At 38.4% G+C, this 20238-nt stretch overlaps 1 protein-coding gene across 3 annotated transcripts in view; it reads left to right on the forward strand.

The window, feature by feature from the left end:
- LOC150078996 (kinesin-like protein KIF21A) overlaps positions 1-20238 on the forward strand; it is a 755520-nt gene that overhangs the window by 376385 nt on the left and 358897 nt on the right. For all 3 annotated transcript variants that reach the window (XM_090383539.1, XM_090383541.1, XM_090383540.1), the window contains one exon: positions 13302-13370. In XM_090383539.1, the coding sequence (XP_090239665.1) occupies positions 13302-13370 (69 nt within the window). The remainder of the gene's footprint in view (positions 1-13301; positions 13371-20238) is intronic.

The following is a 20238-nucleotide window of genomic DNA, read 5'->3' on the forward strand; positions in this document are numbered from 1 at the left end:
AGGCTTAAGTTTTGCAAATTACCGTGTCTGGAGACTAGGCACCTGCGAGGTGATATGATTGTGGTGTATAAAGCCTTGAATGGTTTGAGCATGCTCAATGTGGATGGTATTCTTCCTCTTGCTCAGAATAATCACCTGAGAGGGCATAAATTCAAATTGAGGAAAGAGGGTTGTAGGATAGATGTGTGGAAGTTTGTCTTTAGCCAGTGGGTGGTTGATTGGTGGAACAAACTTCCATCTGTCTTTATAGAAGTTGATAGCTTAAATAGATTCAAGGCAGAACTTGTCAAACATTTGGCGTGAATGGGTGGGTGAAATTAGGGTTTTTTTTTTAGTTTTTTTTTGACTGATGCTATATAAGCTTGCTTTCTTGCATCATGTGCCTTTGCTAATGCTAATATCAAGTTTGAACTTCTGCAGACTGCTCAGAACCAAGATATCAACGAGGAATATTACAACTTTCTGAAAGTGATAAAGCCCAAGAAACCTATAGGTAAAAAGAAATCCAAAGAAGAAAAAATCAGTCAAGAAACACTTGTCATGATGAACCGAAGATGACAAATGAAGAGCAAGAAAAACACTGACAGGGAGAAAATTGAGTATACTGAGTTATGAAAAGCCATTAGAAAGAGACTCAGAGAGGACATAAGAAAATTTAACACAAGAAAAGTAGAACAAGCATTAAGGGAAAACAAAGGATTTAAATCAGCAGCCATGAGGAGTAATACAGAAAGACAAATGATACTGAAACTGAAGAATAGCGATGGTGTACTTATAAATAGCAGAGAAGAAGAAGGGAACATGCGTTGAAGAAAATGAAGAATCAGAAAGTCCCAGGGAAAGATGAAGTTACTGTAGAGCTGTTAAAATTGGGAGGAAAAGACATGACACAAAAACTGGCAAGACTCTTCACAAAATGCATTAGAAAAGGAGTGACACCTTAGGAGTGGAATAATGCAATCATAGTTTTGCTGCATAAGAAAGGAGATCAATCAGAAATTTAAAATTATAGACCAATTAACTTGTTATCCCACATCTAAAAGTTGTTCACAAGGGTCATTACTAACAGATTAGAAAGAATACTTGATGAGGATCAACCGAAAGGGCAAGCTGGCTTTAGGATAGGATTCTCAACTATGGATCACCTTCATGTAATATCACAGCTAATGGAGAAAGCAAATGAATATAAAACACCATTATGCCTGGCATTTGTGGATTATGAAAAGGCATTTGACTCCATACAGCATAAGGCAATGTTTCGGGCACTGGAAAGACAAGGCATATATACCCCATATATTATGATTTTGAAGAAAATATATGAGAATGCTACCTCCTTTATTAGACTAGACAAAGACAGTAGTGAATTTAAAATTGAGAAAGGAGTTCGACAAGGAGACACAGTATCTCTGAAGTTGTTTACTGCTGCCCTTGAGGAAGCTTTCAGAAGATTAGACTAGTCGCAGAAAGGCGTCAATGTGAATGGAGAGTACCTAAACCATTTACAATTTGCAGATGACATTGTGGTCATAAGCCATGATCCCAAAGAATTAGAGGAACATCTGAATCAGTTATGCAGAGTTAATAAGGATTTTGTACAAAAGATGAATATGGCTAAAACAAAAGTAATGATGAACTAGTATGCCACAGGAAGGGATATAATGATTGAAGGAGCAGTAATTGAAAAGGTAGAGTCATATACTTATCTGGGACAAGTAATTAACTGTAATAATGATAAATGGCTGGAAGTCAAGAGAAAAATAAATTTTGATTTGATGATTTGGGAAATATAGTTACATGCTGAGGAGCAATATTCCAATTTGACTGAAACGTAAAATAACGAACCAATGTACACGCCCATGACTTATGGAAGTGAAACTTGGGCACTCACGTTATGGAAGTGAAACTTGGGCAAAAGTATGGAAGAGAAGCTGAGAACTATACAGCGAAGATTGAAATGAGTTATATTGGGAATCAGACTGTTAGATAAGAAGAGAAACACATGGATTAGGCAGCAAACTGAAGTAAAGGACATTCTTATCAAAACTAAAGAACTAAAATGGTCTTGGGCAGGACACATAGCTCGAAGACATGATGACAGATGGACTAAGAAAATAACAGAATGGTATCCAAGAGGAGCTAAGAGAAAACCTGGAAGACAACAACGGAGATGGACAGAATTGTGGACAGATTTGTGGTTAGTAAATGGACGGCCATTGCACAAAATAGAAGGAACTGGAAAGTTGCTGGAGAGGCCTTCATCCTGCAGTGTATTGAAAATGGCTGATGACGATGCTAATCGAAATAACCAAACAACCTCTTGGCAACTTGTGGCATTACTCTTGCTTCCCCGTGGCAGGGCCAGTAACCTGAGTGGAAAGACTAACTGTCAGGGCCAAAAGGAGTATAAGGACAAGGAAAACATACATCCACTTGATCCATTGAGATCATTTACTGATACGGACCAGCCTGATCGTTACTATTATCAAAATAAAAGATAAAAAAAAAAAAAATAAATAAAACAATCAAATCCATGTCACAATATCATGTAGCCTTTCTCCTTATTTATCCACTGTGGAACTATCCTGTGAACAAATTATTCCTGTTTCTAATCCAGAAATGCTTGGAAAATTCTGCAGGACCCACCAAAATGGTAAAATCTCTACAGTCTGGAGATCTGCTGGCAGAAATGATGAAACCAAAACATTCAGAAACATTAATAAAACACTGAACTAGAAACTGACCACCTTTGGTGGAAAACCTGTGAAAATATTACCACATGCCACTCTGAATACCTCCAAAGGAGTTGAGTGGCATTATAGCAGAATTGGACCTCATTAACATTTCAGAGGAAGAAATTGTGTAAGAGGTGGCAGATCAAAGAGTCGATACAAGCATAGTGAATATGAATCCAGAAAAATTGAAAATTAATGCCTACCATAAATCTAATGCTGACTTTCAGTACCTGAAAACTAATTACAGTGATTAAAATAGGATATCTAAATCATTGTATATGTCCATATATACCGAATCCAATCAGGTGTTATAAGTGCCAGAAATATGGACACTCCCAGATAGCATGCCATGGCACTATGATATTTCCAAATTGTGGTTCAACAGAACACACCCAGGCAGTCTATACTGAACCTCTTTTCCCTGTCCCAATTGCAAAGGTAATCATCCAGCATATATTGAAAAAATTATGCAATGTGAGAAATTGGGAAAAAAATACAAAACAGAAGCCAAAAGGCACATTGTGCAGTTTATGCCAAAATGCACGTATGCATGAGCAACTCAACAGTGACATTCTATTGTTACTCAGACTGACATTTCAGTCCCTCCAAACACTTATTTTTCTGATTGGGCCAGATCCATGCTTAATGCTAAGCCACAACCTGCCAAACAAAACGCCGACCGGGCTAGCCGAGTGGGTAAAGTACCTGCCCGGCAACCCAAAGGTCGCGGGTTCGATTCCCGCCTCGGGCTTGGATCAAAGCACTGCAAAAAACCTTGGGAGGTGCAATATGGCCACAGAAGCCGATGCGCCAACAACTACCAAATCAAAAAAAAAAAAAAAAACCAAACAAAACTAACTAGAACAAGGAATTAATACCCAATCCACCCAATAAGTCTGAAACTACTAAAAAAAAAACAGACAAATCAGTACCAACAGATGTTCAGACCAAGAAACAATCCCTTATACATATGGATGTTGACAACATGACTTACCCAGATGAAACTATATTAGAACTTCATGCAGAAGAATACATGGATATAGAGTGACCGGTTTCCCAAAAAAAGACAGAAAGAAAACAGATTGTTACAAATAAACTGCTCCAAAAAACAGACAGATCAAAACAAGACTCCTAAAGCCAAGTAAATGCAGCACATACTCCAGTGGAACTGCAGTGGCATGCGAGCCGATTTCAGTGGGCATCACCCATTATGTGGGGATCTTCTGACATGAATCAAAAAGGACAACTAATTGAGACCTTACTGAACCAACAGCAGTTAACCTTACTAAATACTTGCCATCACACTTAATTACACCTTCCCACAGGATCCTCCTCAGCAATTGATCTGTTCTTAAATTCTGTTTGAACAACAGCAATCATTTCAAATTATATGCAAAATTCAAACCAAAGCAATTTCACTTCCAAATTACAGAGTAAAATTGAAGTTCTCAAAAAGCAAATTGGGAAAATACTCAGTCAGTGTCTCTTCTAATGTTTATTAAAATGCAACTGATAGACGTCACTGAGCACATTACCACACAAATTTCTGGCGGCAGCGTCTGAAGCAATTCCCAAATCCTCTGTAGACGAACAAAGTATTCAAAGTATTTTTTTATTTTCTGCGGGCTCCAGGGTTTCCCCTATCTGTCGCTGAAGAGTAACTGTACATTTACAATTTGTGGTTTTGCAAAACATCATGATCCACCAACTTCACAGGAATGATTATAATCAATCAAATCTCTTGCTTGAGACCAATGTAGTATAGCCACACATTTGACTATATATCCATAACATTTTGAACTCAGTTATTACAATATGTTGAAGGCACCAATTTCTACATTAACCTTCACAACATATACATCTATACAGATAGTTAAAACCTACCAGTTTGGTTACAATGAGGTCAGACATTATATCTTACAATTTATAGAGTTTAAGATTTACAATTTATGCACCTTATTAGATGCCAAAGTCCCAGGACACAGCCCACCCAACAGTGAACCTGGCACATCGACTTATATATATACTAAATGCTAATGCTAATATTGCCTTCCGGCAATAAATACAAATACATTTCCTCATCAGAGGTCTTATAACAATGCAATTAATACCAAGGAAACTATATACAATGGTAGTACACTAATAACATAGCAATAGCAAGTCCTTTCCTTCTGTGGAAAGCCTTGTCTGCAGAGTTAGCTAGTGCCTGATAATTTTCTTTACATTCTAAAAACTTGGTGAATTTATTTACATCATAAACTTCTGTTAATGTCTGAAGTTCAAATCGAATACTACATAATATCGACATTCCAAGATTACATGTTGGACTCTCTTCTCTGAGCCACATTTATATAGAGGAGACGCAGCCGAACCCAGAGTAAATAACTTGGAGTTTAGGCTGCCATGCCCAGATAGAAGGAAAGTTAGGTGAAGACCTGGGTTAAACCAGGGCTAATGTTTTTTGTCAAATTCAGCAATTTGAGATATAAAAAGGGTAGTAATTCTTCCAGTGTTGGCATTAGTCCATTGGTTTTGCCATTCCTGGAGCAACTGGTTTCTTAATCTAGTGTTGTCTTCTTTCACTTCCAGGTTAACAGAAAACTGGATGAACTGTGCTGCAACACTATTCCTTCTACAATATTGAAAGTAATTGTACAGTACTTCGTATTTAATTGGCAGTTTGCTGTTGATTACCTGTTGTGCTGACATTGCAATCATGTGAAAGCTTTTGAAGTTGCAATCAGGAAGAAGCGCTGGGTTTGAGTCAAGATTTTTTCCACCATGACTGGGGCCCCCAGCACCCACAGCATTTCAGACAATAGGAATAAATTTGCATTTGTTGTACAGCTTGAGAGTGGAGGGTTTCAGACCACAAGAACCTTTTTTAACTCTGATTATTTTGCCTGTCAAAGTCTTGATTTTGCTTAGTACATATTTAGCATGGGTAATGAATTGAAGTTTGTTATCTAACCTAATTCTTAGGCATTTGTGCAAGTTAACTAATTTTATTGATTGCTCTTTAATCTTAATACTTGGAGGTGTCTATTTGTTTTGTTTTGGGAACAGAAATAGTTAATTTATGTGTATTAGTTATGTGAAATAGTTAATTTATGTGTACCTGTTGGTCCGCAGACCAACAGAGACATGCAAAACACTTGTGGAATGAGACTTATAACAGTGCCAAAAAGGAAAAAAAGGATTCTATTTCATAGGTTTCTTATGATTGCCAACCTCATATTATATAAAACCCAAAAGGCAAGAGCACGACATATCAGAAGACAAGCCAAAAAAGTCTCCTGGATAAGATTTGCCAGTACCATCGTGAAGAACACTAGCAATTGGTTAATATGGAAGAAAATCCAACAATTAAATAATAAATGCATTCCTTTTTCTGCTCCAATCTTGATTAAAATTGGACAAGAACTGTTCTCTCTTAAGAAAATATGCGATTTCCTTGGAGAGACTTTCAGTCAAATATCAGTAGCATCTGCATATGACAATTTTTCCTGAAAATCAAAATATCTCTGAAAAAATATAAAATAAATTTTAATACCACCCAATCTCTTATTTTTATCAACATAACTGAACTTCAAGAAGCTCTGAACAGAGCAGCAAGCGGTGCAGTAAGACTGGATGGAATTAGCATTAATAAAGGCATATGATGCAAGAAAGCAAGCTTATACAGCATCAGCAAAAAAAAAAAAAAAAAAACCTTTTCATTTCACCCATCCATTTGCTCCAAATGTTTGCCTAGTTCTGCCTTGAATATATATATTTAACCTATCAACTTCTACAACGACAGATGGAAGCTTGTTCCAGCAATCAACCACCTGCTGGCTAAAGGCAAACTTCCGCACATCAATCCTACAATTGTCTTTCCGCAATTTGAATTTATGCCCTCTCAGATGATTATTCTGAGCAAGATGAAGAATCCCATCAGCATTGAGCATGCTCAAACTATTCAAGGCCTTATACACTTCAATCAGATCACCTCGCAGGTGCCTAGTCTACAGACACTGTAATTTGCAAAACTTAAGCCTTTCTTCATAAGAGCAACCCTTTGTTCCTTTCACTAATCTTGTTGCCCTTCTCTCTGCTCGTTCCAACAGCTCTACATCCTTCTTAAAATGAGGCCTCCAGACCTGTGTGCAGTACACAAGGTGTGGCCTGACCATTGCCTTATACAAGGGAATAATCACCTCCTTAACCCTGCTTGAAAAATTTCTGTATATCATTGACAAGACACCATGAGCTACTCTTGTAGACCGTCTGCACTGCTCAGAAAATTTTATATCCCACTGCACAATTACCCCCAGGTCCTTTTCGTTCTCTACCACTGTCAGTGTAGTACCACACAGTTGATACTCTGAGGTTACTGCTTCCCTTATGCAATACTTTACATTTGTCAATGTTATACTTCAGTTTTGACCTCTCAGCCCATCAGCTCAGCTTTTCTAGACCCTGTTGCAGTAGTGTGGTGTCATTAACAACCATTCCAACCTTGGTATCATCTGCAAACTTAGACATTAAGCCTGATATACCATCATCAATATCATTTATAAATACAGAAAACAAAAATGGACCCAGCACTGGACCCTTTGGGGAATCCACTAATAACATTAGTCCACAATGAGCGTTAACCACTGATTACCACTCTCTGTCTTCTCCCAATCAACATTCCTTTATCCATAGCAGCAATTTGCCTCCAATGCCGCATTGCTCTAATTTGAGCTGCAGTCTTCCATGTGGAACAGAATCAAAACCCTTACGAAGATCCAAGTATATGATATCAAAATTATTCTTCGCATCCAGTTTCTTTGTGATCACATCATTATGTCCATTCAAATTGGTCAGACAAGTCTTCCCCATAACAAACCCATGCTATGTCTGAATTATAACTGAAGTCTTGTCTAGATGATCCTGCAATGCTTCTTTAACCAGTGCCTCCATTAATTTCTGGGGAAATTAATGGAGGCACTGGTTAAACTAACAGGTCTGTAATTTGTTGTGTCCCCCTTTGATCTTCCTTGGGGTCACATTTGCATATCTCCCGTCCATGGATATCTACCTGCCCCGAGTCCAAGGAAGCTCTCATAATTATGGCTAAGGGTTTGCTTAGTTCCTTTGTTGTCTCCTTTAATATAACTGGATAGATCCCATCTACTACCACAGGTGCCTTTCTTATGTTTATCTTCAACAATTTTTCCTCCACTTTCTTCTCAGTTATTACAAAACCATTTAGATCACCGACAGAGTTTGATTCATCTCTGGCATTCAGCCACCCCCCCCCACTTGAATAACTGCTCATGTGTGAATGTAGATGTAAAATACTGAGCAGGATCATCAACAGTTGAACCATCGATATCAAAAAAACTTTTTGCTAAAGTTTTCTTGGTATCTGCTTTTGCCTGCCTAACCTCCTTTGTGACTTGATTACAGACCAGCTTATATCAAACATAGGCTTCTGTGTCACCTGTTAATTTTTATGTATCCCATGCATTTTTCTTCTCTGCCACATGTCTCATTAGTTCATCTGATATCCAGGTAACCTTGAACAATATTTCTTAGTTGGTATGAAAAGCCTAGTAGCTTCCAAGATTAATTCTTTGAATGCTTCTCAATTAGAATTTGTTGTTGGCACAGTTGGTCTCACTGTATAGAATTTAAAACTGTCTCAGATCACCGTAGTTACCTTTACGAAAGCAAAAACCCTTCCCTTTGCCCCTGATGATAGTTACCTCTTTGAGTAAATCCACGTCACCACACTGAAATGCATGAAAAATCAACACTGATAATCAGATCATGAGTATTACTCCCTCTAGTTGCCTCCTGGACATGCTGCTGTTGAAAACAGTCATCCAATAAATCCACAAAAGCCTTGCTAGTTTGTGAGTGACCAACCCACAAATTCCAGTCAATATCTGGAAAATTAAAATCTCCATTATAAGACAATCTGATTTACTGGTTCATTCTATTTTTCTGTACAGTTGTTTATTATACTCATTACAGTCATTAGGCATATAACACACTCCTACTATCAGTTTTGCTTTCCCAGTACTTATGACATACCAACCTGACTCAATACTTCTTTGTCCACCCATGTTGACTAGCTGTACTTCCTTCGATTTTATGTGTTTCTTACCTAATATCATAACCCCTCCTCCTCCTCCCTTCCTATCATGTCTATCCTTCCTGTACACATTGTACTCTCCAAATTCCATTTCTGTAATTCTTATATCTGTGTGACACCACGTCTCTGATATCCCAACGATATCTGCCTTTGATGTTTTGACCAACACCTCCAATTTATCAAATTTATTTACCAAACTCGTACCATTGGTATACACACAAATATACCAATGCACCAGTTCCTAGTCTTAGCTGCCCTAACACAGTCCATGTATTTACTTGTTCCATGATGACTCCCAGCAGTCTCTGAATTCCCCCGCACCTTGTTTTCCTGACTTCTGCACATTCCAATAGAAGCAGTGCAAGCATCACTTTCACTTCTGCCAGCAGCTAATGTTAATCTATTAGTCTTTGTCTCCCCCAAGCTAGCAGTTTTCCGACCTACCTAACACTGCCTAGAGTGCATCAGAAAATATTCTTGCACCCATTCTATATAAGTGTATCCCTTCCCTATAGAAGCAGTCTCTCCTGTTAACAAGCACAGACCAGGCTGAGAAAAATTCTACTCCTTGAGCCTTGCACAATCTCTCCATAGCCAAATTGATTGACAAGGCTCTAATGATATACTCCCCCCTATCATGTCTGGGCAGAATTGCAAACACCTTCAAATCCAACCCTAACTCACAGCTTTTTTTCAACATTAACCTGTACTTCTTAAATAATTCTGCACGTCTCCCACTCTTAATATCATTAGTGCCAGCATGTACAACAATATCACCTTTTGTGCCCCTAAAAGATGATAGCTGCTCTACAACGTCATCAACTTTTACCCCCTGGCAGACATACCCTTGTCCTGTTCTACCTGCCACGAATCTACTATATAATGCTCAAGCAACTATATAATACAGACTTAAACCTATTATTGGTATTCTATAATTGGATATTTCCTGAATGTGTTTATCCCTCTTCATGGCATCACTCTGTAATGCTTGTTTTCCCAAAATCAAGAAAGACGAGTCACTTCCACAAAACTACCAACCAATTTCTCTCCCTGGCTGTCTGGGCAAAACACTAGTAGAAAAATGATACACAGCAGACTGAAATGGATCTTTGAAAGTAAAATGCTGTTAAATAATAACCAATATTGTGTCTAACAAAACAGATCCTGCTTGGACCTTATGATAAGAGCTGAAACCAATATTCGTAACACATATGTTAATAATGGACATCTAGTAATGGTCAGTCTAGACATTGAAAAGGCATTTGATGCTACATGGCGGTATGGCATTCCTCAAGAGCTCTATTCCCCAGGGCTGAGTGGACACTTACCGCAATTAATTCAGAATTTTCTTAAGCGCAGAGCCTTTCAAGTCCATCACCAGAATTTACTCTCATGATATTTAACTAAGAGGAAGGGGTGTCCTAAGGGTCCATACAAGGGTGTCACCTTCTTTGCAATTAGGCTAAACACCATGATCCAGAATATTCCCAAAACTGTAGAAATATATTTGTATGCTGATGATCTTGCCATATCGTGCCATTCACCAAATATTAATACAATTGAGTGTCAGTTACCACTTTCCATAAATAGATTAGAGACACGGACCCAACAAAATGGTTATCGCCAGTCAGATCAAAAGATGATTGCAATTCATTTCTGCAAAAAGTGCAAATTAAATTCAGAGCCAGAACTTAGATTAAGAAACCGACCAAATTCTCTTGCCAGCAATGACCATTTTTTTGGTCTAACATTACACATAAAACTCAAATTTGCCATGCATATATCTTACCTTAGAACCCTCTACTTGAAAAAACTCAATATACTCAGAGCCGTCTCTGACGTGGCACAGATAGATACACTCTCCTGCATTTGTATTGCTCTCTCATCAGGTTGTGTCTAGACTATGGGGCAATTGCCTAGCCTCCTCCGTAGCCAGGTGGGAAGGAGCAGCAGTGCGTAGCACAAGCTTCTTGATTAGACCGGGGTTCGAGCCTGTCACTACTAAATACGGAGGATGCGGAAAGGTCAGGGAATGACCACTGCATATCACTGAGCAATATGGCCTTAGTTGCTAATGCTCCTAAAAACCAAATAACAACAACAACAACAGCAATTGCCTATGGCTCAGCTAGGAAAACTATTATGGTATTTACAAGACTAAATACCATAAAGCACAGTGCTCGTTGCACAGTTCTTGGGGCCTTTTGAACGCCCCCCCCCCCAATCCAAAGTCTCTACATAGAGGCAAATGGACCTCCACTCCACCTAAGAAGAAAATGTTACTACTCACCTATGCAGCCAGAGTTAAAAGCCTTCCAGATCATCCCAATCAATCACTACTCTTCAATCCTGAATGGATAACATTTTATAAGAATAAACCTACTGAAAATAAACCCACTGGTATTAGACTACAAGAGTTAATGCACTGCTGGGTTGTACATTTTGAAAATGCACTTAAAGAAACCAAAATACTCGATTTTGGTTTATTTAAACGTGACACATTTCCAACAATGGGGGGTAAATTCCCTGGAAAACTGTAATATCAAGCAGCTGCACGAAGGGCATGCTTCCAGCAATGTGCAGGGCTGCATAATATATATTGATGGCTCAAAAGCAGATTATTATTATTATTATTAGGCACATGGTACAAGGAAGCCTGAGGCTTATGCTGCACCAGCCAAAAAAAAAAAAAAAAAAAGATCCCGAGTTACCCCCCCTGTGTGTGCGTGCGTGCGTGTGTGTGCGCGCGAGAGAGAGAGAAGTAGAAAGGCATCATCAAGAAAGAGAAGAATGATGATATCCAGCTCAGGACCCTGGGTTTGCCAAGCCCATACTCACCAGATGTGAGCCCCCAGGTGCTGAAGCAGTCTTTCTCTCATTCACAGTATCCATATCCCAGCTGAATGTAGAAGTTATACTGCAGAACTGTATGCAATCCATCTAGCTATATGCAATATCAATATCAGACTCAATGCTAATAGTTTAATTTATACAGACTCCATGAGTGCATTGTCTGCAATAAGTAATAAATTCCCAACCTCACATCCCATATAAAAGAAATCTGGTCCCATCTAAACCATTTGTGGAATAGGAATCATACTGTAAGCTTCTGTTGGATTCCAGGGTATGCTGGCATCGCAGGTAACGAAACAGCAGACCAGGCTGCCATACAGCAGTGCACCTCCAGCTTACCAAGTATCCTATATAGATTTCCTAAAACATATCCTACATATTTATAGAGATCAGTGATTAAACATTTGGAAGACACATAAGAACAATAAATTATTTGAAATTAAATGTGAACCACAACTATGGAACTCTAGCTTCATGCAAAACAGGCATGAAAAAGTAATACTGGCAAGATTACACATAGGGCACACACACATCTGATGCACCTTTTTCTGCTCACAGGCATTGATTCTCCACAATGTTTACATTGTTCATCACAACACAACTAACAGTTCAGCTTATCCTCTTAGACTGTTCATATTATTTCTACATCAGAAATACTACCTTCCTCTCTCTGACACAAATGCAAGAACCTTTATCACTAACCTCTGCCAATCTGGATGAGCTTTTTGCTCATCTTATGCAAATCAGACTTAATGAATATTTCTAATATCAAATAAAGCAAATTTCGGCACCATTCCAAATATATGAATAGGCATGTTTTGGCCTAAGTTGCCCTTGTGCCGCTAAACACTTACATCATCACTACCACGTCACACAGTGGAATGCTGATTGCCCTCAGTAGCACCTTTACGTTTTATATGAAACCTTGGTGATGCTATTAAGTTAAAAGCAATAGTTGTAATTTTAAATCAGATTGTGGACAACATGCCATTTTTAAAGTGGCACTGAGCCAACTCATAGAATCCTTTTCTGTGTATGGGGGGGGGTCCGCTTCCTAGTGAGAGTGAGCCAGAAAAGATAATGCAGTAGTAAGCATTTTTGATCAAATTGTTTCAACTCTGCATTGAAATGTACCTCATTCCTTAACTTTATTGTTGGAATTTCCCCATGTGTTGTTCTTTAAAATAATTACTGAATTGTTTTTCAACTTGGGATTATGCATTTTCACTATTATTCCTTAGGTATCTCTCTCACACAATACATTTATTCACCATTCCAACACTATGATCAGAGGGTGAATGTAGTTTAGAAATTACCCGAAAAAGCTGTAATGTTGTGTGTCAGTGACATTGGTTTTTTTCCTTTGAATGTAGCCAGAGATATATATGCAATTGTATGATTTTGGCAACTTTATAAACACTGTGGTAATGTTTTTCTGAATTTCAGAATTGTTTTTCAATCACTCTCTCTCTCTCTCTCTCTCTCTCCCTCCCTCCCTCTCCCTCTCCCTCCCCCCCACATGTGCACGTGCACACATTTATGGTATTAATATTTCTCTGATATTATGTCATTAATATATGTTTCAGATTAATAAACTTGTTTTGAACAAGCAAAGTATTTATGCTGTTGAAAAGGATATGGAAAGATGGCTTCATGTAAGTATTGTTTTTAATTAATATTTAATTTTGAAAATAAGTTTATTTTGAACTATGTTGCGTAAATAAATTCTTCCCTTTATAATAAATTGAAATATATTAACTAAGTTAAATCAGAGAATTATTGCATTTGTACTTTCTTCAGAGAATAGGATGGTCATGTTGAGGAGTTGATGAAATACTTATGTGAATGATATATAGTATTTCTTAAATAATTCTGATACATTTAAGATCAGATGTAAAATATTTGGTATAAGTTTTAGGGTTATGTATGTGTGTGTGTAAATTTAAAAATGTATACTTGGAGATAACAAAAATGTAATTGTGCTTTTTTTTGACATTAGCAAACATGCAGAATGGGCCTATTGTCTCCCACACTTCCATCCATTCATCCACATGCAACAGTCAACTCCCATGGACAGATTTGAAGGAAATTATAAATTTGGGCCTTTTAAAAAAGATTTATCACGCCATAAGAAATCTGGATTATTATTTCTTTTTTTCCTCCCTCTGCACGTAATAACTCAACCAGTGAGCAGATTTTCATTAAATTTCATATTTAAAATTTTCAGAAAGATTTGTTGAGCTTTCCAAAATTTTGTTAAATTGGACTGATAGAAATTCAGCAATTATTATTTCTTTCTTTCTCTATTTTTTAAAATTTTTTACATACGCTAGCTCAGAACTGCACCACTAGCTGCTTGTGTATGCTACTAAATTTCTTGTAACAGTATTTGTGGATGTTGTCTCTTCTGGGTCTGCCAGTTGTGGGACTCGCTGATCACCTGTTGTACTCCTACCATTTCTTGTATGTCCTGGATTTTCTTCCCTTCTGGGTCTATCCAGGAGGCACCCCAGGTGTTGTGTGTCTGACATTGCTGCTCCATAGGTTGCGTCAGAACTCTTTGATGTCCTTCTAGTCGGGTGGTCCATTACCTGCTTCCCTTGCCCTCTTCTCCTGCAGAGCGTTCTTTAGTTTTCATGAAAGATCCAGTTTGTTTTCCTCTGGGCTCTCTCTGTTTAAGCATGGTTTCTTGCTATCTTTTCTGCAAAATGATTCAGCTTCAGATGTCTAGGTATTCTTTTATCTTCTAATGCTGGGTCTTATGTTTCCTGTGGGTGTTGTCATTCTTGAGGTTGCTCTTCATTTTTCCAATTAGCTTCCTACTTCTATTTCCTTGTTGGTACTAAATTAGTTGGTCTATCTTGACTCTTAGCTTCTCTATTTTGAACTGAATCCTTTCTCATTCTGGTAGTTCCTGGTTTTTGCATTTCCTGTTCTGCTAGTCTCTGGTTTCCTCTTCTGTTGATTCTTTTGGCTGGTTATATAGCAGTGGTGCATTATATAGCTGTATGGATGACATAAATTGTTACTTCATCATTGTTGAGGTAATCTAGTATTATTTGACAGTTGAGGTGGTCTGTGACTTGCCATGGAATTCTTTTGGGTTTCTGCTGATTTGGTATAGTGTTAGACTTTGTTGGGAGCCATTACCATGAATTCTGCTAGGGCCTTCATACACTCAAGATCTCTTCTGGATATTGCAACCTCATCTGTTCCCACTTCGGCTGCTCTGGGTTGTATTTCTTCATACTTGTCCCCTAGTTCTGGTTCTGTATTTTTTGTATTCTTTATTCTTTTTCATATTTGCTGCTCACATCCTACTTGCTTTTGTCCCCTGTTATTTCAAGAGCTATCAGATTTGTCATGGTGATTATCTTTCCCTGGTCTGCTATTCACTGTTGGTAACCTGAACAGTTGGAAATCATTCTTGGTGTACCGTTTGTTCCTCTGCTTGTCATATCAGTCTGTGTCTTGGTTACTTTGTTGTATGTATGTATGTATGCATGCATGAACATATTTATTTTGGTATTCCACTTCCTGCATTGGTGTTTCTTCCCATCTTGGGTGGTTACGAGCATGGTTGTGCTGGATGATTTTGACCTTTCTTCAGAGTAGCCGCACAGAGACAATGCTACTTGCTTTACTGTTATTGACTTTTTTTGAAATGGGTCCTTTGATCAAGTCTGAACATGAGTTGCTTCATCAGCGCCACACTTGATACGCTACATCAGCAGTATGTTGAAAACTTCGGTTTGACTTCCTGATTCAACTATCGAGGTGGACCTGTTTGGCTCTGGCTTTTTCATCAAGTGTTGAAAGTCAGTTATTGGGAACAGCACCACATGGTGCCACTTCCAACCATGTCTATGCAACCAGTGACTCCATTATTTTCACTGGAAAAGAAGTTAAGCTAACAGGTCTGTAATTACTCATTTATTTTTGAAATCACTCTGTGAACTGAGGATACGTTTGTATATCTTCAATCCATAGGATCCTCTTTTGAATTCAAAAATGCTCTCATAATTATTGTTTTGGATTTGCTTACCTCCTTTGCTGCTTTCTTTAATATAATTGATTAGATCCCATCCACCCCAAGGTGATCTTTTCATGTTTAGCTTCAACAATTTCTTCCATTTTATTCTCGGTTATCACAAAATCATTTAGCCACCTGTCAGATTTTGATAAACTTCTGGCATTCCATTTTCTAAAGAATTTTTCATTTTTGAATGTAGATGCAAAATACTTATTCAGTTTGTCAGCAATCTGAGCAGCTGCATCAACTGTTAATTCATCAAGTGGGATTCAATCCCTTTTTTTTTACTGTTATCCTATGTAAAGAAGTATTTTCTGCTTTTCTTTGCATTCCTTGCCACAGACTTTTTGTAATCTGCCTTACCTTGCCTTACCTTGTTTTTGTGACTTGACTGCAAACTAGTTTATATATGGCATGGACTTATATATCACCTGTTAATTTATATGCATACCATGTATTTTTCTTCTCTGCCACAAGTATCTTTAGTTCTTATGGCATCCATTTAGGTCTAAGCCTTGAACAGTATTTCTTAGATGGAAGAAATCCTAGTAGAAAACTATAGAGGCCTAAGTGTGAATGGCACTATGTCCAGATTGTACTCTAAGGTGCTTCAGTTAAAATTAAGAGAGGGGGGTAAAAGATAAGATTAGTGAAGAAGAAGAAGAAAATGGATTTTGGTTTGGTTGCTCTTGTGCGGACAGTTTGTTTATTCTGCAGCAAGTAGTGGAGAAAAGAAGTGCAAGAAATAAAGATACGTACTTTGCCATCATTGATCTAGAAAAGGCTTACGATTCTGTTTCAAGAAAGGAATTGTGAAAAGCCCTACAACAAATGTCACTTGATCTAGAACTTGTTGAACTGATTAGGGAATTATATGATAACAATGTGATATTTATTAAAGTTGGAAAGTCTCTATCTAACCCAATCTATCTATAAAAGGGGGTGAGGCAAGGCTGTAGCTTATCACCTTTATTGTTTAATGTTTTCTTGGAATGCACCTTGCAAGAATGGAAAAAAAGCTGTTGTGGAATGGGAGTACCAATTAATGACAGACATTTATGGAATCTCAATTTTTCTGATCAGGTCATCATAGCACAAGAAGCATATGATTTGGAATGCATGTTAAATAAACTGCATCTTAGATATAACCATTGGGACTTTAATATCAATTTCACAAAAACAGAATTTCTAAGCACAGCAGAGCATCTAGATGAATTGGAAGTCACACAGTCTGTACATCTGAAATCTGTTGACTTCTTCAAGTATCTTGGCTGTATTATAACTAAGGAAGGAGTGAGGAAGTTAGCACATTAATTCACCAAAGTAGGAAGATTCTTTGTGCCCTCAATGCTATCTGGTGGGACAACAATATCTTCCTTAGAACAAAAAACACATCGGACAGTTGTTAGTGGAATCAGTACTTTGCTATGGATGTGTACTTTGCTGAAAGAGGGTAACAGAAAGAAGCTTATGGACCTAGAGATGGACTACCTTCATTGAAGTGCTAGAGTTTCCAAGCTTGAGAGGGTTACGAACGAGGAAATTAGAAGGCGTTTGCACGCAGATGAAGATATTATAGTGCAAATTGAAAATATAAGGCTGAGACGGTTTGGACATCTTCTACGCATGAATGAAGAGAGATGGCCTAAAATTTTATGAGTGGATACCACAATGGAAGAGAAGATGATGGCACCCTAGAAAATCATGGAAGGAAGGTGCAATATCAGCTATGAGAGAGAGAGAGAGAAATTTGAAAGTTGAAGATGCCCAAATCCAGCGACTTTGGAAAATGGGAACGCCAAGTCGATCTGTTGTATAAAGTCGAACATAGATAGATAGAAGAAAGGCTAGTAGCTTCTAGAATTACTCCCCTGAAAATTTGCTGTTGGTAACGTCATCATTTCTTCCCAGTGCATAGAATTTACAAACTGTCTAAGACCACTGTAAGCACCCTTACAAAAGCAAAAGCAAATTCCAATCCCTTTTCCCTTAACAATAATTATATCCTTAAGTAATTCCCAGTGATCACAGTGTACTAGTACTAGCACTGTGATCACTGCCACCCAGTGGGTCCTTTATGTGCAGAATTCTTAATGCTTGGAGAATCACTGCTGATAATCAGATCAAGGGTATATCTTCTTCTTTTTGCTTCTTTAACATTCTGTTGTAGAAAAAGTCATATAATAATTCCACAGAGGTCTTGCTAGAACATGAGGGACCAACCCACTAGTTCCATTCAATATCTGGAAAGTTAAAATCCCCCATTATTAGATTCTGATTTACTGGTCCAGTCTATTTCTTTGTATAGTTGTTTGTTATACTCATCAAAGTGATTAGATCTATAACACACTCCTACACTCATTTTTGTTTTCCCGGTATTACAATTAGTATTATTATTTAAAAACCTTTTCTCCTTTATAGGGTTTTTTCCACGTTGTGAACAGGTACTTGTACTAAGTGCATGGTGTGATTGATTGTGCCTGGTTATTATTATTGTTATTACTGTTGGTTAAGGAACACTCTATCCCACAGGTGTTCAGGATTGTAGCTCTCTGTAGTTCCATGTAAGTGTTCTCCAGGAGGCCTATTGCTGCTAGGTTCTTATGGAGGCTCTTTGGTGCCATGCCTGTGGTAGTCACAGTGATTGGGATGGTCATTGCCTGTTCCATATGCCACATGTCTTTACTTCCTGCCTTAGGTCTGAGTATGTCATGATCTTTTCCTCAAATGTTTTATTTAGGTTTCTTGCATTGGGCACTGCTATGTCGATCAGGTATGTAGTAATTTCCTTCTTTTTGATGAATGTTATGTCTGGCTTGTTGTGTGGATCATCTTGTCCATTATTATGGCCTGGTCCCAGTGTAGTCTGTGAGTAGAGGTCTCTAGTATGGGCTGAGGCTCATACTTGTAAGATGGTAAACTTTCTTTGATCAGCTGATATTTTTATGCTAGCTGCTGATGTATTATCCTGACAACCTGGTTGTGTCAGTGTGTTTATATGTGTGGGCGATCACCCTGCATCCTGTGATGATGCACTGGATTGTTTCTGGGGCAAGATGGCATCGACGACAGTGTCATCTGTTACTCCAGGGTCCTTGGCAATGCATTTCCTGTAGTTCCTGGTGCTGATCACCTGATTTTGAATGGTGAGCAAGAAAACTTTGGTCTCGGGGAAGAGCTTTCCTTTCTGGAGACAAGTGTTGGAAGCCATCTTCTCTATGTAGTGTTGATGGCAGTCATTGTAGTGTCTGCCACGGAGTGTCTTCTTTGCCCATTTTTCTATCTTTGTTACTTCTGCTGTGCGAGTGTAGTCTCCTTGTTGAGGCTGAGTGTTTTGTGCCATTTGTCTATTATTTTTATGGCTTGGTAGATTGGTGCTATGTTTTCTTTGAATCCGAGGTTCTTAATCACCTTCTCTTGTTCGATGATTTCAGTCAGTCCCCCCCTCCCTCTTTCCTTTACTGGCTGTTGTTAGTCTCTCAGTGGCCGACCAGGTGATGTTGGTGCCTCTTGGTCATCATTATCATGGTCAATCTCATAATCTCCTCCAACTTGGTGTTGATCCCACCTGTAATTCCCTAAGTACATTAGTACTAGGACTGCATAAGTGTTTATGGCTGTGACCATGTTCCATCCATTCAGCTTTGATTTTAGCAGGTTTCTTAATCTCTGATGGTATTTCACTCTCAGGCTGGCATCGACTTCCTTGTGTTTTAACTGGTGGTCCTGCATCATCCCATGATATTTGTTTGGCTCTCCATCTGTCATGGCTCTCCATCTGTCATGGCTTCAATCTCTTCACTGGTCTTCAGCTGGTAGTTTTGTCTGACTAGATATCTTTGATGCATACCATGGATCTTGCATTTCTCTAGGCCAAGTTGCATCCTGATGTCAGTGCTGAACACTTTTGTGGTCCAGAGTAGTCATTGGAGTTGATTTTCAGTTGCGGCATAGAATTTGTTGTTGTCCGTGTACATCAGGTGAGAGAGGGTGTAAAGCTTCTTAATACATTCTTTTAGGGTATATCTGTACTTACTATTATTGAGCATGTTTCAAAGTGGGTTGAGTGCCAGACAAAACTATAGTGGACTCAGGGTATTTCCCTGGAAGATTCTGATGGGGATCAGTCTGGTTGTGAAGTTCTTGACCTTGATGTAGTCCTCCATTCCACCATCATTGCTTCTAGGAAGTGTGTTAGTGTCAGGTTGAATTTGTAGATCTTCAGTCTCTCTCTCTATCAGCCCGCTGTTGGGCACAGAGTCGAAGGCCTTCTGTTGTCAGTGTAGGCATTGTACAGGTTGCAGTGCTTCTTGTAGGCTTTCTTCATAACTATAGCATCAGTGGTCAGTTGCTCCTTGCATTCATTGCTAATCTGTTTACATCCCTTTTGCTTCTCAACCATGAGTAACAAAAGGGTTCTTTATCAACTGCATGAACTCCTCCATTGTGCGTCTGTGTATGCAGCTGAACTTCTTGTAACAGTAATTTTG

This window comes from Mastigoproctus giganteus, chromosome 10, assembly GCF_048544385.1.
Source record: "Mastigoproctus giganteus isolate SK-2022 chromosome 10, ASM4854438v1, whole genome shotgun sequence".
NCBI classification, from domain to species: Eukaryota; Metazoa; Arthropoda; class Arachnida; order Uropygi; family Thelyphonidae; genus Mastigoproctus; species Mastigoproctus giganteus.